Source organism: Dromiciops gliroides, chromosome 5, assembly GCF_019393635.1.
Source record: "Dromiciops gliroides isolate mDroGli1 chromosome 5, mDroGli1.pri, whole genome shotgun sequence".
Lineage (NCBI taxonomy): Eukaryota > Metazoa > Chordata > Mammalia > Microbiotheria > Microbiotheriidae > Dromiciops > Dromiciops gliroides.
This window is the reverse complement of record NC_057865.1, coordinates 186823068-186846483: the sequence shown is the minus strand read 5'-3', so window position 1 is coordinate 186846483 and position 23416 is coordinate 186823068. Positions and strand designations below refer to the sequence as shown.

At 37.6% G+C, this 23416-nt stretch overlaps 1 protein-coding gene across 2 annotated transcripts in view; it reads left to right on the top strand.

The window, feature by feature from the left end:
• PTPRO (protein tyrosine phosphatase receptor type O) overlaps window positions 1-22672 on the top strand; it is a 226598-nt gene extending 203926 nt beyond the window's left edge. For both annotated transcript variants that reach the window (XM_043968139.1, XM_043968138.1), the window contains 4 exons: window positions 6595-6749; window positions 12879-13014; window positions 16400-16520; window positions 18235-22672. In XM_043968139.1, coding sequence (XP_043824074.1) covers window positions 6595-6749; window positions 12879-13014; window positions 16400-16504 — 396 coding nt within the window. In that variant the 3' untranslated portion in view covers window positions 16505-16520; window positions 18235-22672. The remainder of the gene's footprint in view (window positions 1-6594; window positions 6750-12878; window positions 13015-16399; window positions 16521-18234) is intronic.
• Window positions 22673-23416: the final 744 nt, after the last annotated feature.

The following is a 23416-nucleotide window of genomic DNA, read 5'->3' as shown; positions in this document are numbered from 1 at the left end:
AAGAGTTTGGACAGAAGGTTTTTATCCCATTTACTTCTGTACTATTGAAGTATACTGATACCATTTTGCTTTCTTGTCTGACCAGATGAAGACCTGTGCTTTGTTGTATTAATAATATTATCTGGGGGGGGGGGGTGGAGCCAAGATGGCGGAGGAGAGGCTGTGACTCCCACAAGCTCCAGATAAACCCGTCCATTCACGCCCAAATAATGCGGTAAAAATCAAAACCCAGAACAGCCTAATGCACATAAGAACAGAGTGAGACTGTTTCTCCGCAAAAGAGGGCGATTCTGATCACCTACTGATCAGGCTGAACAGCTCAGCGCGCGGTCCAGACCCAGCCAGGGACAGTGCTTCCAACACGTCAGAGTCTTCAGCACCAGCAGCTTCTGAGGCTCCGATCACGGACTGGTGAGGGGGTTCGGAGGTAGGCCAGGGTGAAGTGGAGGCAGTATCTGTTGGAGTTGGGGCAAAGCGCCCTGGGTCTGAACCAGTGGGCTGAATTGAGTGGTGGTGGCCCAGTGGGGGAGGGGTAAAAGCACGCCAAGCTTCCGACCATAGAGAATCAGAGTTCAATCAGACTTCTGTTTCCGGGTCAAAGAGAAAGCGGCTGTGATTACTCACAAGCCAGGCAGGCTGAGAAGAAGCCCAATCACCCCCTGGGCCACGCTGTAGCACGAACGGTGTGTCCGGGAAGCAGCGCTACACTTTAAGGAGTAAAAAGCCAAGAAACAGTAAGCCAGGATGAGTAGGCAGAGAAAGCAGAAGACCATCGAAAACTTCTTTGGGGGAAAGGTAGACCACAATACATCCTCAGAAGAAGAAGATAATAATAGGGTCAAAGCTCAAACATCCAAAGCTTCCAAGAAAAATATGAACTGGTCTCAGGCCATGGAAGCTCTCAAAAGGGACTTTGAAGAGAAAGTAGGAGAGATAGAATGAAGATGTAGAGAAAGAGAGGAAGGAATGGAAAGAGAAATGAGAGCAATGCAGGAGAGTCATGAGAAAAAAGTCAACAGTTTGAAAAGCCAAATGGAAAAGGAGATTAAAAAACTGTCTGCTGAAAATAATTGCCTAAGAATTAGGATTGAACAAATGGAAGCTAGTGAGCTTATGAGAAACCAAGACACAGTAAAGCAAATCCAATTGAATGAAAAAATAGAAGGCAATGTGAAATATCTCCTTGGAAAAACAGCTGACCTAGAAAATAAATCTAGGAGAGATAATTTGAAAATCATTGGTCTACCTGAAAACCATGACCAAAACAAGAGTTTAGACACCATCCTCCAAGAGATTGTGAGGGGAAAATTGCCCTGATATTCTTGAAGCAGAAGCTAAAATAGAAATTGAAAAAATCCACCGATCACCTCCTGAAAGAGATCCCAAAAGGAAAACCTCCAGGAATATTATAGCCAAATTCCAGAACTCCCAGGTCAAGGAGAAAATATTGCAAGCAGCTAGAAAAAAGGAATTTAAATACTGTGGAGCTCCAATAAGGATAAAGCAAGATCTAGCAGCTTCTACATTAAAGGACCGGAGGGCATGGAATATGATATTCCAGAGGGCAAAGGAACTGGGACTACAGCCAAAAATCACGTACCCAGCAAAACTAAGCATCCTCTTTCAGAGGCAAACATGGAACTTCAAGGAGAAAGAAGACTTTCAGGCATTTGTTATGAAAAGACCTGAACTGAATAGAAAATTTGACTTTCAAATACAACACCCCGGAGAAGCATAAAAAGATAAACAGGAAAGAGACTTCATGAGGGATATTAAAAGATCAAACTGTTAACATTCCTATATGGGAAGATAATACAGAGGACACAGGTCTGAACTGAATACAAAGGGAAGTTATGTTTTGTTCTTTGTGGGGTGTCTTTTGTATGGGGCCGGATTTGGGCTTGGGGCCTCCTGGGTCCAGGGCTGGTGCATTGTCCACTGTGCCACCTAACTAACCCATAATGACATCCTTAAAATAGGGTTGAGGTGTAGGAGAAATAGACTGGGGGAGGGGGAAGGGGAGAGATGGTCTGGGGAGAGGTTATTCATATGAAGGAAACAAGAAAAAAGCTTATGGAGGGGAGGGGAAGAGGGGAAGGAATTGGGGAGTGATTGAACCTTAATATCATCAGAATTGACTCAAAGAAGGACTAACATACATACTCAAGTGGGTATAGTAATATATTTTGCCCTGATGGAGGGGAGGGAGATAAGGGGGGGGAAGGGAAGGAGGGAAGGGCAGATTCTAGGAGAGAGTAGTAAAAAGCAAAATACTTTCAAGGAAGGTGAAGATGTTCTGCATAACGGCACAAGTATGAAATATTGAATTGCTTGATTTCATAGGGAGGGTTGAGGAGAGAGGGAGGAAGAAAATTTGGAACATAGAATTAGCTCAAAGACCTTAAACTCATCAGAGTTGGTTCATGGAGGGAATAACATTCACACCCAGTTGGGAGGAGTAATCTATTTAACCTTACAGGAAAGTATGAGGGGAAGAGGATAAGGAAGGAAGGGTGGAAAAAAAGGGAGTGTAGAGTAGGGGAGGGGACAGTCAGAAGTAAAATACTTTTGAGGAGGAATAGTTTAAAAGAAGATGGAAAATAGAGTAAATATCATGGGAAGGGAATAGGATGGAGGGAAATAGTTATGATGACTTTGCTGGGCTAATACGAAGAAAATTCTTTGTCAAGTTTAAGGTACATTATTTAGGGTATGATGAACAGGATACTATTAGAAAAACCTGGAAAGACCTACATGAACTGAAGCAGAGTGAAATGCACTGTATACAAAATAACAGCAATAGTGTAAAATGATCTGCTGGGAAGCATGTGGTTATTTTCAGCAAGGCAATGGTCCAATATAACCCTGAAGGACTATGAAAATGGCAACCCATCTACAGAGAAAGAAGTGATAGTATCTGAAATAGTTGGAAACACATTTTTTTTCTTTTCTCTTTTTTTTTTCTTTTTTGGTGAGGCAATTGGGGTTGGGTGGCTTGCCCGGGGTCATGTGGCTGGTGGGTGTTGGGTGTGTGGGGCCGGATTTGGGCTCGGGTGCTCCTGGTTCCAGGGCCGGTGCTCTGTCCACTGTGCCACCTAGCTGCCCCTGGAAACACATTTTTAAAAAAATGTTTTTTCTCTTTGACAATTCCTCAGTCCTGAAGTTTGGGAGTTTTTTGACTGTTTTTTCCTCACAACCTAGCTAATGTGGGAATGTTTTCCATGACTACTCATGTATAATTTATTTTGAAATGCTTGAGTTCTAGTGGGTGGGGGTGGGAATAGAGGAGGAAGAGAAGTTGGAACAATTTTTTTTTTTAAATTGATGTTAAAATTTGTTTTTACATATATTTTGGAAAATAAAATTCTATTATTAAAAAAAATAAAGAAATACTTCAAAAAATAAATAAATAAATAATAGTTATCTGGGGGGCAGCTAGGTGGCACAGTGGATAGAGCACCAGCCCTGATTCAGAAGGACTTGAGTTCAAATCCGGCCTCAGACACTTAACAATTACTGGGTGTGTGACCCTGGGCAAGTCACTTAACTCCAACTGCCTCACCAATAATGATGATGATGATGATGATGATGGCGATGATAATAATAATATCTGTCTCAGATAAATATGTAAATATATTTATTAAGTGACTTCCATATTCAAGTCACTGTCCTACAGTTGGATCAACATTTTACTATCATTATTAATATCAACAAGCCTTTGTATAATTTTCTAAGATTTGCAAGGCACTTTTTATATGTTATCTCATTTGATACTCCCTAAAATCCCTATGAGATGAGTATGGCTGATATTACTATCTACATATTGCAGATAAAGAAATCAAGACAAAAAGGCTGAATGTCATGGTTCCACATTTAGTGTCAGAAATAAAGTTCAAATATGAGTTTTCTTATTCCAAGTCCAATGTTCTATCCATTATGTAACACAACCTCCATCATGAATCTCTCTAGAAAAAAATAAAGTTAATTTAGCATCTTATGACATTTGAACTCTCCAAGGGAGTAAATGCCTAACTAAAATTGACAAATACCACGTAGAGGTCATAATACTGTTTCTTGCTTTTCTTTAATTTCTTGCATTGTAGCAATTCACTTGACAAATCTTATGGATTCTATCTTCACAACATCTTAAAAATCTTGGCAGATGATATGTTTAAGAAAGAGACTGTCAATATTTTAATAGTTACTACCATTATTCCTAAAGACTCTTTTGTACCCTTAATGACTACCATTAAAACATTTTGTTTAAAAATAAGGATCAAGGTCACATTATAATATATGACCTTTATCCTCCTGCTGAGGGTTTATTTTGGACACTGAACTTTCCCCACTGAACTCTCCCCAGCTGTACTTAAATCTCATCAACCAGTTTATATGCTAGCTATGTTTTCCCATTGTGTGATCACAACCATTCATCTTGTAGGGTAATTCTAGGTTCTTAGGTGGTTGGGACAATAAAGCCCCCAACTATATACAAAAATTATGTACAAAATCATAAAAGTCTTTAGAATCACCTAGCCCAAACCTCAGCTTTGTATGTGAATTCTCTCTGTAAAATCCCTAAAAAGTAATCACCAGTTCTCTGCTTGGAACCTCTAGTAAAGGAGAGCTAGCTCTAGAAAAAAAAATAAAATTTCTGAGGAATAAAAAGTCAAGAATATTGAGGGAGTCAATGAAGAATCTGTGAAGGAAGCAAGCCCAACAGTATAAAACCCCAAACTATATTAAAATGATAACCATCAAAACAATTTTGTAGCAGATTAAAAAATACTGGTTGACCAATGGATTAGTTACACGATGTAAGCAGGAATAAGAAGTAAATGAACACAGTAACCCACTGTTTGATAAAAGCAAAAATCCAATGTGTTAAGGCAAGTACTCACTATTTGACAAAAAAACATATAGAAAACTGAAAAGTAGTCTGGCAGAAACTAGGCAAAGACCAATATCTCACACAGTATAACAAGATAGGGTGAAAATGGGTATATTATTTAGACATAAAGAGTGATAAAAGCAAATATGGGGAGCATATAGAAAATTACCTTTCAGATCTATAGATAAGTGAAGAATTTGTAACCAAACAATATAGAAAGGGTCAGAGAGAATAAAATGAATAATTTTGATTACCTAAAATTAGAAAGACTTTTTTTTTTTTTGCATGAACAGAACCAATGCAGCCAAAATTAAAGGAAAAGCAGGAAAGTGTATGGGGGTGGGTGGGGATAAATGAAATTAAGTTTCTTTAATAAAGGTCTCATTTCTCAAGTATATGGTGAACTAAGATAAATTTATAAAAAACAGTGGCTGTTCCCCAATTGAAAATAATAAGTTTTTGGAGAAAGAAATTAAAGCTATCAATATTCATATAAAATGCTCTAAATCACTAATAATTAGAAAAATTCAAATTAAACAACTCTGAGGTACCACCTCACAGGCATCAGATTGGCTAATATGACAGAAAAGGGAAATGACAAATACTGGAAGGCATATGAGAAAAAAGCTACACTAAAGCACTGTTGGTGGAGTTGTGAACAAGTCTAATCATTCTAGACAACAATTTGTAACTCTGTCCAAATGGCTATAAAACTGTTCATACCCTTTGATTCATCAATACTGCTACTCAATCAAAGAAGAAGAGTCTGTATGTACAAAAATATTTATAATAGCACTTTTGTAGTGCAAAGAATTGGAAACAGAGGGAATGAATACTCATCAATTGGGAAATGGCTGAACAAATTGAATGTGTGAAATACTCTTGTGCTATAAGAAGTTAATAAGGTGATACTTTAAGAAAAACCTGAGAAGACTTATATGAACTGATGCAAAGTGAAATGAGCAGAGCCAGGAGAACAATATACATAGCACAGCAGTATTGTAATGATAATGAATTATTAAAGATTTAGTTCCTCTGATTAATACAATGATCTATCACAATACAAAAGGACTCCTAATGACACATGCTATCCACCTGTAGATAGAGAAATGATGTACTCAGTACAGATTTAAGCATATTTTTCTCTTTATTTTTCTTGCTTCCCTCCCTTCAGAACATGTCTGTTGAAGAAATATGTTTTGCATTTATTCATATGTATAACGGCTATCTTATGTCTTGCCTTCTTGGTGGATGGGGGCAGGAGAGAAGCAAGGAAAGAACTGGGAACTGAAAATAAAAATAAATTTTCTTTAAAAAAAAAAACCAAGTGTCATAAAGCAGAACTAGGGTACTTTTTTCTTTCTACCGGAAACTCTAAATTTATGAGCTCAGTATCTGGTACTTAAGTGTGACTCCCCCATCCCATAGGAGGCTTTTCCTACAACCCTAATACCATCCTCCCAACTCTGTTGGTGCCTCCTCATCAAATAACCTGTATTTATACAGTATATACTTATATGTGTGCATGTTGTCTCCAATGGAGTGTAAACTAATGAAAGACAGGGGCAATTTCATTCTTTTCATTGTATCCTTAGCATCTAGCACAGTGCATGTCATATGGTAGGCAGTTATTGATTGATTAAGGGCTTAAATCTTATAGAAAGTTGACTGAAACACTTATTCTTTGTCATATCCCACAAAAGGCTGATGAGATGCAAGATGTCATGCATTTTAACTATACTGCCTGGCCTGACCATGGTGTGCCCACTACAAATGCTGCAGAAAGCATCATGCAGTTTGTACAGATGGTCCGACAGCACTCCACAAAGAGCAGAGGCCCCATGATCATACACTGCAGGTAATTTATTCATTTGTTTTCTTTTGAGCAGTGGGGGGGGGGGGTCCTTTCTCAATGAAGACATACCAGATTGCCCTTATTAAAATGTTTGTCGCTGATTAATAGGAACTCAAAAGAGATTGGTCTAGTAATACACTCAGGAAAAAGTGGGTGAAGAATACATATTTCCCATAAGACTTGGAGTTGGATGGGAGCATTGCAGATGTACAACAAGCAAAGCCCACAGTTTCATAGGACGAAGAGAGAGGCTAGCTCACACTTGCAAAATTGAATAGTACTTATAATAATTCTGAAGAATCCTGAGGATTCAGAATAACTCTGGAGGAGGGAATCAGGCTGGATTATATTTAAGAAACTGCACAGTGCTTTAAATGATTCAAAATTGCTCTCTGCCACCAAAGCCCATTTTAACACTAATATCAAATAACTGTAAAGTTCTTAGCACAGTTCCTGGCATATGGAGGAAATATATAAATGTTTATTCTCTTCCCTCCTCCTTCCCCTCATACACTCACAGTAAGGACTTCAAACTTTGAAACCCCATGATCTCAGAAAAATAAAAATTATAGGCAACCCAAAAGACAATAGAAAAGCCTCAGTTAGTATAAATAGGCCAGAGTATACTACCACCAATTTCTTGTTAGCAAGAAGTGGGATTAAAGATATCATCCAGGATGTGGATGCCTAGGAAATGAATTTGGTCAGTCATGTATCAAGAGTATGGCCAAGCAATATGTTGTATCGGATGCATATATAGGAGATATTACAAGATCCAAAAGAGGCTGCCATTATTTTAGGTACATACTTACTGGAGGATTAATGGGACCACATGGAAATAATCCTATAGGATGATAAAGTATAAATGGTTTCTGATTTGTATCGAGTAGATGAGAGATCATTGATGAATTCATGGAGTCATTGAAGTGTCACAAGTTTGAATGAACAGCTTTTGAGAGTTACAGGAAATGGATGTCTCCCTGAACTGAATGATAGCAGAAGTATCACAAACTACTGACTTTTCCATTTGGAAATTATTCCATTTCAGTTGCTCATAAGTTAAACATTTTTCTGCATCAGTTGCTGCTATCAACAGATATCAAAATGGTTCCTTCCCAAGGCATATCAATGTGTTGAAGTAGAGAAAATAAAGCATAAATTTCTTTAGTGATATGAAAAGGATATGATTGTTTATCCAAGTTGACAGGTTTAGCTTTCCTATAAGGGATCATTTAACCTGATAAAATGGTATAGGGGAAGAAAAAGGGGAGACAGAGTAGAAAAAGAAAATAAGTGTAGCGCATGGAAGCATCACACAACTCACAAATTATATATCCCCTGGTTCAAGGTACTCTGTGGGTCTGTATGCACTCAAAACCACAGCTATGTGCTTACCTTTTCTCACCATCTAGGTAACACAGTTAATTCAAAAGAAAGGCATTTTATGAAATAGCATAGAGAAAAAAGTGGCCATCAAATATCTCTCTCATTAACCTGGAGTATATTCACCCACAAGGGGAATAGTGGACATATGTAAGGACCACATGTGGAAAGGCACACCAATAGGAAACACATGGCAGAGGCATGTTTAAGTAAGGTCACAAATCTAAGGAACTTGGAGACATAGGTAGAGAGGCTCACAAGTAGGGGGCATGTGGCTATGGCATATGTGGGGAGAGGCAACTCCAGTCTCTGACACTGTAAGATTTCAGATGTCTTGTGATGTCATCTTCCTTCCAGGCCTGCTCCCCACTAAGTCTCCCATGGAATTCAATCTCAGCACTAGCCTTTTCTGTAAATAGTTTCTGTTGGTCATTTCTTACTATTGATCTTGTGTAACTGTTGTCATTGTTCCACTGGTGCCATGACTACTACTGGTCATTGTTGGCTGTACCTGTACTGAGCACTGGTTGTGAGCCTCTTGTTTGTTTCCAGTTAGAGCACTTACCTGGGGTGATATCTCTTCTTGATAGGAGATTAAAGTCTTTGAACTTTCCTTCCTATAACTCTTTTAGAAAACAGAATTCCTAAAGCACACAGTCATCAAATTAGGGAAAATGCCTTCCTGGCTTTTTTTGTCTCCTCATGCATGATCTGTACATTATTTTCAGAGCCTCTACTAGAATGAGCTTTCTTTTCCAAAAGGAGATTCTTTGCTACAACCTAAGCTCATTGGAACACAGAACCAGAGCCTCTTCTAGCTAACTAGTGCTCTTTGACTTAAATTTATTTTTCAAATCATATCTTCTGGTTGCTAAGGTCTGCACCTATGTCAAAAAACCTCTCTGATTTGGAGCCAAAAGAATAGTACAGTTAATGACTTTATTTTTCAAAGCAAAGATGACCAAAAAAGGGAAAATTTCAATGTTTTCAGGGCTTTGGAATGACAAAGATATATGTACTGTTGGTGGAGCTTAGAATTGATTCCATTTTGGAAAGTAATTTGGAATTATGCCAAGTCACTAAGTTTTACATACCCAGCAATACCAATATTAGATCTACAACCCTAAAGAGTTCAAAGGAAGAGGTAAAGGACCCATTTATGCAAATATTTATAGCTATATTTTATGTTGTAGCAAAGAACTGAGAACAAAGTAGGTAGTCATGTCTTGTGAAATGGCTAAGCAAATTATGATATATGAATTTAAAGGGTTGTTAATGAGATCTAAGAAATGATGAAAGTACTAGACTTAGAGAAACCCAGGGAATCTTGTATGAATTGATGCAGAGTGAAATGAAGAGACCAGAAGAACAATGTAGTGACTACATTTTGTAAGGGAAAACAGCTTAGAAATATTTGATTCTGATCTGTGAAAAGATCAATGAATCACCACTCCAGAAAAACAAAGATAAGCATACTTCTCACCTCTTGGCAGAGAAGTGGAGTGTACATGTAGAATGAGACATGCATTTTCAGACACAACTAATATTTGATTTTGTTCTGTTTAACTATATTTCTTTTGTTATAAGGGATGGCTTTCATAGGTAAATTAGGAGAGGAATGAATAGTTTAACTTTCAGATCTTTGGAAAGGAGAACAGTTTATGACCAAACAAGAGATAGAGAATATCATGAAATGCAAAATGGATGATTTTGATTACATTAATTTAAAAAGGTTTTGTACAAACAGAAGCAATACATCCAAAATTAGAAGGGAGGCAGAAAGCTGGGAAACAATTTTTATAGCCAGTACTTCTGATGAAGGCCTCATTTCTAAAATATATTGGGAAATAAATCAAATTTACAAGAATCAAAGTCATTCCCCAATTGAGAAATGGTCAAAGGATATGAACAGGCAGTTTTCTGATGAAAAAATCAAAGCTTTCTATAGCCATATGAAAAAATGCTCTAAATTACTATTGATTAGAGAAATGCAAATTAAAACAACTCTGAGGTACCACCTGACACCTATCAGATTGGCTAATATGACAAAAAAGGAAAATAATAAATGTTGGAGAAGCTGTGGGAAAATTGGAACACTAATGCATTGTTGGTGGAGCTGTGAACTGATCCAAACATTCTGGAGAGTCATTTGGAATTATGCCCAGAGGGTTATAAAGCTGTGCATACCCTCTGACCCAGCAATACCACTATTGGGTCTTTTTCCCAAAGAGATCATAAAAAAGGGAAAAGGACCCACATGTACAAAAATATTTATAGCTGCTTTTTTTGTGGTGGCAAGGAATAGGAAATTGAGGGGCTGCCCATCAATTGGGGAATGGCTGAACAAGTTGTGCTATACGAATGTAATGGAACACTATTGTGCTATAAGAAATGATGAGCAGGTAGATTTCAGAGAAACCTGGAAGGACTTACATGAACTGATATTCAGTGAGATGAGCAAAACCAGGAGAACATTGTACACAGTATCAACAACATTGTGTGTTGATCAACTGTGATAGACTTGATTCTTCTCAGTAATACAATGGTCCAAGATAGTTTCAAGGACTCATGATGAAAAATGCTCACCAAATCCAGAAATAAAAAGAACTGTGGAATATGGATGTAGATTGAACCATACTATTTCTTTTGTTTTTGGTGCTGTTCTTCTTCTTTTTTGAGGTTTTTTCCTTTTTGCTCTGATTCTTCTCTTATAACATGACTAATGCAGAAATGTGTTTAATGTTATTGTACATATATAACCCATATCAGATTACTGCTGTCTTGGGGACAGGGGGAGGGAGGGGAGAGAGGGAGAAAAATTTGAAACTAGAAATCTTATAAAAACAAATGTTGAAAACTATCTCTACATGTAACTGGAAAATAATAAAATACTTTTTATAATTTAAAAAATAAGGGATGGCTTTTTTGGAGGGAAGTTGTAGGGGAAAGTGAGTGATACAAAAAAATGAAGATAAGTGTTAAAGAAACATTTTAAAATATACAAAAGAAAATAAAAGAAAGTTAAGAATGGAACACAGGAAAGAACGTGTTAGTAATGCCATGTTGTTTATAATATGTATCTTTTATAAAACTATGTATTAGAGATTTGTGGTCTCATATGCAACCCCCTTTTCTGTTTGTTATATATGGAAATGTTCATATTTACATATTTTTGTCAGGTTCATAATAAGATCCTAAATTTAGACAAAGAAGGGGACTCAAAAGTTATCCAGTCCATCTCTCAAAACCTTGTTCTAGATAAGTTACGTGCCTTGCCCAAAGTCACACAAATAAGTAGCAGAGGCAGACTTTGAACTCAGGTCAGATGACTCCAAATTCATCATTTTCTTCACTGTACCAGTAAATTCCTTTCAAAGGTACTCTCCCACAAAAATTCCACAGAGCTCTGTGGATCCAACTTGTTGTAGCATTTTGGGGGATTCAAGATGCTTTGATTCAATTGCTCTGCAATTGGATTTAAGCAAGAACAATAGTTAATTAAGCACAGTGGGCAAGGTCATTGCTTATCTCCTGCTTAGTCACTTGTTCTTTCATATGGTTATATGTCAGCAAAGCCTTTGAACTTTTAAGACTACTGTACACAAATAATTTGAGTCCAGATTTCTCAATCTAGGATTTTTCCTTCTTTGAAATCTCATATCCTTCAGATCAGCCCAAAATACTCACAGAACAAACACCAGAACTATTGAACACATTAGCTCTATTATTTTTCTTTTAGTAGCATTCTAGCCTGGATTTCTTAGTAAAAATGTGAGGCAATTGTGAAGTAGCAGAGGAAAGAAGAGCTGGGGAATTCTCTAGTGCATGTTTCTTCTTACTCCTCTTCCATCCCTACTCCAGACCCATGATTCTAAGAGTCCTGGGCTTTGGAATCTGGATGACATTTGATCCAGATATTCAATTCCATTTCTTCCCCTCTAATAAACATTTTTATTTAAAGGTTTGAGTTCCAAACTCTATCCTTCCTTCCCTCTCTTCCCTCCCCCTCCCTAAGGTGGCAAACATTCAGATATAGGTTCTAGGACCAACTGAAGACTCCTACTTCCTGGAATTCCTTTCTCTGCTATCAAGTGGATGCTTGTCTTTAGGGCTTTATCACTATTCCAGCCTATTGCACAGACTTCATACTGAAAACATCCCAAGACTATGGTTCTAGGTTAATTTAGAATCAGATCTTCCTTTCCGATACACCTAGCCATATACCCCAAAGGGGTCAAAAATAGAGAGAAAGGTCCCATAGGTACAAAAAATGTCAATAACAATCAATTGGGGAAGGCTGAACCTTCCTGTAGGAACTTGATTCTGAGGTAAAGTGTAAGAGGAGTGGAATTTGGCTGTAGATAAAAACTCAGGGTCCCTAAAAAACATAAACTATGTTGTCAATTTGTCTGGCATTTTCCAATGAACTTTAGGCATAGAGTAGAGACTCAATAAATTATTGATTTGTTTAGAAAACAAAGAATCACTGTGAGTGTGTGATCATCATCTCTTTAATAAGTTCATGAAAAAGCCATATCAACAGGAAAAAAACAATCTTCCATAGGAAAAAACACTAGCAATGCTAAGTGCATCTCTGGAGAACATAGCTTTTTCTTAGTATTGAAGTGGAAAAGACCATTGGGGAACATGATTAATATCTTCCCCAGTGGTGCTACCTAAGTATTGCTTTTTTAGAAAAATAACTGATAATTTTGAAAAACAAATCAAATTGTCTGAATAACATTGCAGTGCCGGCGTGGGACGGACAGGAACATTCATAGCCCTGGATCGACTGCTACAGCATGTTTGTGATCATGAATATGTTGACATACTGGGTCTGGTGTCAGACATGAGGTCATACAGAATGTCCATGGTGCAGACAGAGGTAAGAGCTTGATGAATGTATATGTTTAAATTTTGCTCTGAGAAAGGAACACATCATTTACATGAATACAATAGAATAAACATCCTGGTTTTATCTATAATTGTGTTTTCATGTATTTTGATGTCATACTACCATAATAACTGACACATGTATAGTGCCTTAAAATTAGCAAAAAATGTTTCTATTTTCTATTTTAGTATTTTATCTCTATCTTATATAACCATATTTCTGCCTCACAACAGTACCTACAGGCACTACATATATTATTATCACCCCCATTTTATGATGAGGAAACAGGTTCACACAGATTAAATGATTTACTCAGAGTCACACACTTAGTAAATATCCTTCCTCCAAGTCCAGCACTATGTTCACTACATATCCAGAACTATGTTCACTACATGTATGACCATGTTTTTATTGGCTTCAGATTTGCTTTTATAAAATAGTATCATGGAATCAAAAAATTTAAAGCCCCTCATTTGACAAAAGAACAAACTGAGATCCAGTGAAATTAAGCTTATATGATTAAACTAAGGTATCTGAACAAGAATGTTTCCACAAGTAAAAAATAAATGTGGCAATACATAAAAGGATGACCAAATTTCATTTAAATTGTTAATATTGGATTTGATGTAGTGAATTTGGCATTAGTTTTCCTCTATGTAAATGTCACAACTATTGTGTGCCTGTGGGTGGATTGCCATCTAAGCTACATCTGGCACATGATTTCAGGAGGAAATCTATTCCCCTTTTCTCCCTCCATTGTTAAGTTTCCTTCTTTCATTTAAGTGGATCTCATTTTTCAAAACATGGGTGTCTGATGAATGTGCAATGAGATTTTTCCTAATCATCTTGTACTGCACCCTTCCTCTGCCCCCCTTCACCTTTGTGCCTTTGGAAAACATTATTCTCTGTGTAGGGTGTGATAACAGCAATCAAAAACTGGTGCCAGCCAGCAGTCTAAAAGTGCTTAGGAACTGGTTTGCAAAAAGTGGGAGTAGGCATGAATCAGTATAAGCACAAACACTCCAGGCACCTTTCCCATAATCCTAGTCAATCAGTTTAGCTCTGAACATCTTAACTTCAGGTAGACAATGACCCCATTTTCTAAGGAGTGTGTAGGAGGAATTCTGAGTTGAATGCTTTCTTGATCTTTTTAAAATTTCAAATGACCAAAAATGTTTTTCTTCTTTATGCTTTGCATGACTAGACCACTAGATGTCAGGATAATTTAGAAAATAGCCATTGCTATTTTTTCTGCTAGATTCTCCAACTCTCCTCCTGCTCTTCCTCCTCTCCTCTTTTCCTGTCTGTCTCTTTGTCTCCATCTTTGTCTTCCTCTCCTCTCCACCCCCAACACACTCATACATACTGGACACAACAATCTGTTTATTGTGTGAAAATAATGGGATCATATTTGAATATGATTTGACTCCAGAACCCAGGCAGATATCATCACTTCTCCCCTTTGGATTTGAATACATTGTTATTTTATTCATGATTTCCTGCCTGTCCCTCCTTAGGTAGATTCATATCTAAACTTTCTGGGATAATTGGCAAATATCAGAAAAAACAACACTGAAGTCAAGAATCAGAATCTTTGACTTAGGGAATTTAAGAAAATTCAGTCCAATTTCCTCATTTTACAAGTGAGGAAACTGAAACCAAAGAAGTTCATACTTTCCCAGTGTCACATAGATACTTGGCAGCAGAGACAGGACTCTAGACCCAGATTTCCTATTTCCAATTCCCACGTTCCTTTCTTTGGACTGCAGAAAACCCACTTGTTGCCCAACCACCACCACACACATGGGAAAAAAAATCATGATTGACAAGGTGACCTTGGACAAAGGATATTCATTTTAGCCAACGAGTCTACATGTTCATCCTTGACTTACTTCAAAACTCTTGAGTGCCTGTCATCTATCGTCCAGTTATTCAGTCTCTCATCTCTGTCCAATTTATGCCTAGAACATGGTGTTCACTTAGCATTATTCTATCACACCTTGTTCTCTTTGTTTTAAAAGGAAACAACAACCAAATGAAAAATTGAATCTTTGTTACTGTCCTTATTATTCCAGAGTACACTTTTTGTTCTGTGATTGCTAAGTAGTCACACTAATTCTCTAGAAGGTGTCCTTCCTTTGATGTATTCAAAGGACCTTTGAAAATGCTTTTAGTGGCCTTAGAAGTTTCCTCTTGAATTATCTTGCACCTGACTCAGAAATAAGGGACCAGCTACATATTGTTTAATAGATAGTGTAGCAGGCAATCTGATATAGTATAAGATCGATGGACTTGGAGCCTTGATTAATAATTCTGGTGCTTAGAACAAGAAAATAGATGGATAAGCCTGGGGCTGGTAGGGGATGGGAGGGTCCATGAAGAGGTTTAAGACCACAGGAAACAAAGCCTTGTGGGATACCTCGAGGAAAGAAGTAGCAAGATAGGTGCTGGGACCACTCACCTGGAGTGCAGCTGTGACAGTGAGTAAGAGGGAAGGAGAGAAGGGCCCACCATTTGGTAGCTTCCCATTTTAATAATTTTTTCTTGATGATTATTAAAGTTAGTTTAGTTTTGCTTGGTTTTCCTTTCCATTAAAGGAATATGATATCAGCACAGTATGCATTTCAGTGCATTACTTAACAGTTTGGACTAAATCAGAGCAGGGCTATCATGAGGATCAAATGAGATAATAGTTGCTATGACAAATGTACATTCATGATTAAGTCAGTTTGGACATTATAGAGTATCCATGCTTCATAGAGGACAGTTGAGTTTAGAACTAGAAAACACCTCAGAAATCATCTGCTAGCTTCCTGTGTGACTTTAGTCAAATCCCACCCATCCTAAACTCCAGTTTCTTTATATGTAAAATAAGGGAGTTGGACAAGAAGATCTCTTAGGTCCTTTCCATCTCTAAGCCTATGATGAAAGCCAATCCTCTCATTTTATAAATGAAGAAACTGAGGCATCAAGTGACTTGCCCAATGCTATACAGGGGGCAAGTGAAGTTGAAATTTGTACCTGAGCCATCTGACTGACAATCAAGTGTTCTTTCTACTGTACCACACTGACTCATTAAAGTAATAGACCTTTAAAATCGCTTTCAACCATAAGATTCTAAGATGAATGCTTTTTGATGAATTACCAAGTGAGTGGATTGAAAAATATATTTCAGTTTGGTAAAGTTTGAGATACTAGACTTTGTCCTTTGTGCAAAATAGCAGACCAACCATTTACCAAACGTCACAAGGTCCATGGCCATAGCTTGCTGGCATATTGATGATGAAATGTATTTTGATATCATGATATCAGTACGACATAAGCAAAGGGAATACCTCATTCTGAAGTTTTTCTCAATACTTCTCTTTTGCTCCAGGAACAGTACATTTTTATCCATCAGTGTGTACAACTGATGTGGATGAAGAAAAAGAGACAATTCTGCATCAGTGATGTGATATATGAGAATGTTAGCAAGTCCTAGTTAAGGATACTGAGCAGTAAGTATTGAAGAATTTATTATAGGTGCTATGCTATAGAGTAAGCATATAAGTACCTGCTTACTATTTCTGGTTAATGGGAAGGATGGTGATTTTGCTTTCTAGACAGGCATCCTACCACCTTCATCTGTGAACATGGGTAGGAATGTCTGGACCAGTATAGTGGTGCATTATAGAGGAAGGGTGGAATCCTATAGTCACTATCCTTATATGAAGAGAAGGGCAATAAGAATAAGTTTGAGGGTAATAATAATTATATAATAGCATTCCTATATCGTTACTCAGTCATGACTAACTCTTTGTGACCCTAAGGACATCCACAGTTTCTTTGGTTTGGGGGAGGGGGAAGGAAGGGGAGATTTAGCAAAGATACTGGAATGATTCTCCAGTGGATTAAGGCAAACAGAAGTTGAATGACTTCCCCAGGATCATACAGCTAATGTCTGAGGCCAGATTTCAATTCAGGTCTTCCTGTCTCCAGGCCCAGCATTCTATCCACTGAACCATCTAGCTGTCCAGTACTCCTCCTTCTCCTCCTCCTCCTCCTCTTCCTCCTCCTCCTCCTCCTCCTCTTCCTCCTCCTCCTTCTCCTCCTCCACATGCACATAGATGTGTATACACACACACACACACACACACACACACACACACACACACATTCCTATTCAGTATATTTCAGTGGCTCCCTATTAAATCTTCTGTTTGGCATTTAAAGTCCTTCCTCATCTGACTGCTTCCTGCCTTTTTAAGTCTTCTTACATATTTTGCTTCCCTCTATTTACTCATGTTCCAGCTACACTGACCTACTTGTTATACCTCACAAATGACTCTCCATCCCCCTATTCTACATCTTATCTCTTGCTGTCTTCTGTGCCTTGAAAGGTCTCCCTCTTCACATCTGCCTCCTGGCTCCCTTCAAGACTCAGCTCAAATCCCACCTTCTGCAGTAGACCTTTTCCATCTTTCCCCCTTGTCCCTACTACCTCCAGTAACTTTCCTCTGTGGGTATGTGGAGAGAGGAAGAAGTGTATGAGAGATGATGTGCGCTTAGAAATGACAAGATTTAGCAGCTTCTTGGCTATGCTGGGTGAGAGTGAGTAGTAAATATAACATTGAATATAAAAACCTTGGGTTACTAGACATTACCCAGGACAGTAAAAGAAAACTTGATTTCATTGATCCTTTAAGAAAGGCAAATACCACACAGCTGATTCTTCCATTATCCGGTGGATAAAGCACCGGCCCTTGATTCAGGAGGACTGAGTTCAAATCTGGCCTCAGACGCTTGACATTTGCTAGCTGTGTGACCCTGGGCAAGTCACTTAACACTCATTGCCCTGAAAGAAGAAAAAATCTAAGAGCATAGATAACAGAATTTCATTCTATAAATACGATACATTTTTAAAAAATACACTTCAGTTCTACATTATATCTTGTTACTGAATAAGGTCAACATGAAAAGGAAAAGGAGGGATGAAAAGGTGGCAACTTGGAGAAAGGAAGAGGAAGGCAAGAAGGAAGGACAAATAGCAAGAGAGTTATAGAGGCTTGGGAATGTTTTCTCTAGGTGGAAAAAAATAAAGTAAATTAGTGACAGGGTTAGGAGGAGACTAGAAACTTCTCAGCCTACTGCTTTGTCATCCAAACCTATGCACTGAGGTCACAGGACTTTTTCTAAACCCAGAATGCTTATTGTATTTTCCTTCATTCACAGGAGAGAATATGAAGTACACCCACCTTCCCTTGCTTCAGAATTATTGGGGATGGGAAGGACCTACTAGCCATTTTGCCAAGGAAGGTCCCTGCTTTGCAGTATGTGGCCAATAAAGAAGATATATTTTATCTTGTAGATACACTGGGAAGACTTAGCCTTAAAGAGCCTACAGTGTCTTTTGGACTGCTTATTTCTGGACATTTAAAATATTGGACCAAATTCAACCAAACATGATAAAGGATGAGATGCTCTACAGAGGACAGAAAGTATGCCACTCCTGAAGAGTTTGGTTTATCTTTTGCTGGTTGGACTTAGTTAAAGCAAGTACAATATATACATATACATATATATATATATATTTTTTGGTGACTATCTCAGAAAGAAAAGTTGCTTTCACTATGTGTCACTAGTCTGTTATTAGCATCTAATAACTCTTCATTATTAAAGAGAGAGGCATGAATATACATCAAGTAATTGCAATTCTGCACAAGGAAATAGAAATATTGATGTTATTGCTTACCCTGGCATTAAGGTACTGTACCAGGTTAAGGGTGGAGAGGATAGGGGCAAGAAAGCAGGGATGCTTATACCAGTGGATTTTTTTTCCTGTTCCAAATATAAAAGCTGTAATACAGCTCTGATGTAGAATAGAAAAGAAAATATTGTCTTAATTGTTCTAGTTGTTGATGGGTTGTTTTTTTGTTCATAATTAACAGTAGGATATTTCATCCTTGACCCTTTGAGACTTATATTACCATCTAGCTTTGTTTTCAGTGAATCTGGTCTGGGTTCAGAAGAGTTTACAGTCTGATTATCTTTAGGCTCTATTGATATAGTGTTTAGCTGTCCAAGCAATTTTTGGTGCCACAACCTATCATTCCTTTTATGTTAAATGGCATACAGGTAAAAGCTCTTTCATTTGGAAACTGTGTGCCATAAAGATACACCTTCAGCCACCTGAAGGGCTGGGAATTCATAAAGCTATGAAAAGGAGTTGCAGTATGCTAGGAGAATTGCCTGCCTATATTTTGGGTATCCTGTCAGACAGTCAATATGGGTCCCAGCAGGAGTTTTCATTTACTCTTGGGTTGTCAATTTCATTTATTTTCAATATAATTAGTAATATTTTATGATTTGAGCATTGTGTAATGACATTATGGAACTGAGTATTGTGACAAGAATGCTGTCAACATGGACAATGATGGCATTGAGAAGACTGTTTCTTTGTGTCCCTGGAATACTCATTTGTATAAAAGGTGATGTTACTGAGAGTACAAGGAAAACATTTCGAATTCCAAGTAAACATCCACCAACTGTTCACTGCCACAATATTGCTGTTGTTGACAGAATGGAAGGTTCCTCCCTAGATATTTTGCAATTTTTACTTTATTATTAAAGTATGTTTTCCCTAGAAGCTTCTTTAGAAACCTCCACAGCTTCTTTTGAGTTAGTGTGTATGGGATGGTTTGATTTTTTGGCAACCTTAGCAATTGCGAAGGATGTTAAGCAAATAGCGTTGATACCAAGGCCTCACTGCTGAGAGGGTTTAGCCAAAGAACTTGGCAAAGTTTCCCATGAGGCACAGACCTTGTATTTCAGTTCTTACTTTGACAAGTCTATGGCCAAAGATTCATTCTCCTTGGACAGGTCAATATAACATGAATTATGACTCAAGAGAGGATACTCTTTGCTTTTTCCCATTGCTGTTTCTCATTCTTGTTAAGTTTGACACAACTGCTCAGTATTGGAATAATTTCTTCACTTTAAAAAAACCAACACAGCATGGGGGGGGGGTATTATCAGCCATAGCGTGATATTAATAGGCTTCTACAGAGGAGTCAGACCATTGATGAAAACTACAGCTGAGGAGTTGTATGGTTAAGAATAGAATTTTTTTCAAAATTGTCACCCCAAATCTAGCAAGCTTTTAAAAATATATAATAGCATTTCACTCTGGACAGTCTCTGGAAAACAAGAACTTCAAAAACATTTCATTAATCTCTTCAACACCTCCACAAGGAAGGGATTGAGTATCACTTTGTGATAGGTGGGAAGAAGGAACATGAAAATATGGTTAGGTTTTTTTTTCCCTTGATAAGGTTAATATTACAAAGCAAATGACAGAATCATGGAATATAAGCAGGGAGTAACCAAGAGGTCATCATCATTTATCTGAACAAATATTAACTCTACAACAGGTTGGCAAGTGGTCATCCAGCTCTTCCCCAAAACTTCTAATTAGTGAGTTTCACTACCTCCCAAGGCAAGACAAGCCACTCTACCCCCCTGGACAATTCCAATTGTTAGGAAGTATTTCCCCAAAATAAAGAAAAATAGCTTCTTGTAACATTAAAAATAATAGTAGCTGGCATTATATCGCACTTTAAATTTTCCTAAGCACTTAGCAAGCATTGTCCCATTTGGTCTTCCCAATAACTTTATGAAGAAGATACTACGGGTATTATTCTCTCCATTTTACAGATTAAAAAAAAAAAAACACTGAGGCTCAGAGAGGTTAAATGCCTTTCCCATAGTCACACAGCTAAGTAAATGTCAGAGGCAGAATTTAAATCCAGTTCTGTCCAGTGTCAAGTTCACTACTCTATCCACTAAGCTCTGAGTTTTTTGCTTGGAAGCCAAGCTGAATAAATCTCTTTCCTCTTACACAGGGCAACACTTCAAAAACTTGAGAACAGATGTATTCCATCTAAGTCTTCTCCAGGCTCAACATGCCCAGATCCTTGTATAGCATGACATCAAAGCCTTTCACAGTCCTCACCTCCCTAAAATGTAGCACCCAGAACTGAACACAGTACCCCGGATGTGATTTGACAAAGGGACGTCAGCACAGACGTCAACTCCCAGGACACCATATTTCTCTTTATGTAACTTAATATCATAGTTGGTTGCTATATCATGCTGTTGAGCATGTAGCCCACTAAAGTCCCCAGATGTTTTTAGATCATCTGCAATCCAGCTATACCTCCCTTATTGTGTTTTGAGGAAATTGATTTACTATATCCAAGTGTAAAGAATACAAGAAGGGGGGGCAGAGGAGCACAAAGAGAAAAAGAATTTGAGCTTCAGCAGGAGATGATTTCAAGGAGGAAGGAGGAGGAGGAGGAGGGATAGGAGCCAAGACATTGAACCAAACAGATACTCAATTCTAAATTCTTGGAATGTGGACGACAAGGCAGAAATCATCTATTTTAATATTCCTTCTAAGAATTAAATACTAGAAAATTCAATATTCAGAATCATATTCCTTCTGAGAACCATACTCCCCAAGACGATCTTGAAAAGCTTGGAAAAGAGGATAAAGATGACTCAGAGCTCCAGACATCCTGCAGTTTTGTCCCAGATCATTTTGGGAAGGGTTCTGGAAATACTGTACCTAATAGTTGTGATTTAGAACCAATGGTTATTCTGCTAACTTGTCAATTACCTATTCATCATCATATCATGTAATGGAAAGAACATTGGAGTATATTTTAGGAAATTTGAATCCTAACTCTGGCAAAGAAACTTATGACCTTTGGTAAATCAATAAACCTTTCTGCTCCTTGGTTTCCTAATTCTTTATGTAGGAATATTAATGCTTTTTCCACCTACCTCACAGAGTCATTGTGAGGATTAAATAATACAAATCTAAAAGTGCTTTGAAAAATAATATAAAAATTTTGTGGGGAAAAAGTGACTCCATTATTCCTATCCTTTAAGCCAGAGATCTTTTTCTGAGAATATACTCCAAGGGAGAGAGGGTAGAGAATCAGCTTCAAGAGCTGCCAAGACCTAGACCCAAGTCCTGCCTCTGACATATTAGCTATGTGATACTGGACAAATCACTTAAATTCTCCATGTTCTAGGCAACTTTTAAGACCTTAAGTTGCGAGAAGGTGCCACTTTGCATAGGTAAAGTGGGATTTCCTTATCCAGGAGTTCCCTATACCAGTAAAATCACAGATCTTGCCCCTATCCCTATACTCCAAAGAAGACAGAGATAAGAAAGGTCCCATGTACACCAAAATATTAAGAGCAGAACTTTTTTTTTTTTTTTGGAAAAGACATGGAAACAAATACCCATCAATTGAGATAAGCTAAATTACATTTCAGTCTATGAATGGAATGGAATGGAATGGAATATGATTGTACTTTAACAGATGATGAATGTGAGGAATTCAAAGAAACATGGGAAGACTTGTATGAACTGCTACAGAGTAAAGTAAGCAGAACCAGGAAAGCAACATACACAATGACTACAACAATATAAACAAAAAGAAAAATAACATAAAAAATAGCATTGTCATTATAATGGCCAGTCTTGGCCCTGGAGAGTTGTGAGAATTTGGGTATGGAATGTTATCAACATTGTCAGATATGGTCAATGTGTCAGTTGGTTTTGCTTAATGCTTTTAAAAAATTTGTTACCAGGGAAGATTCAGAGGGGGGGTGGGGCAGAGGGGAAGGGCATATTTGGAAATGACTGTGATGTAAAAACAAAAGGCATCAATAAAAATGAAGAAAAGTATCATCCAAATGCAAGGCATTATTATCAGTTTTGTTATTTGAAGTAGGCCTATGATTATAATTAATAAATGCAGACTGCTCATCAAATCTATCCTTTAAAATGCAATAACTAGAGGAGAGGTTCTGATTTCTAGCTTTTAGGAAATCTTTGCTGGGTTTGAATATGAGAACAATTGGTCCGGGATTTCCTTCCTTCCACCACATTAGACTTTGACCAACAACCAAGGACCTTGGAGATGAGAGGAATACATAATGAGTAAAATCATTTTTTCCATCCTGTCTTTGACAAAGCCCTGCTAACCAGCTCCCACTCAGTCTTAGCACCTTAATGTAAATGTTGGAATGTTGGAATTAGCAGACAAATGAGACTACCATGGCTTTTCTATTGTGAGCTAATCCATCCTAAATATCAGTATATCCAATTTATGACCTAAAAATTCTCTGCCTAGGAGAAGTGAGTGTTCTGAAATTCCAAAACTTTTAAGATCAGGTGCCATAGGACTCAGATCCTCAAATACATATTTCTCAAGTACTGAATGTGAAAATCATTCTATCTAATTTGTGATTCTAATGTAGTTGTGTGCATCTTGAATTCTTAATACCATCCTTTTCAATCCTAATTTTCTTTCTTTTAGAGACGTTTCCAAATTTTCCG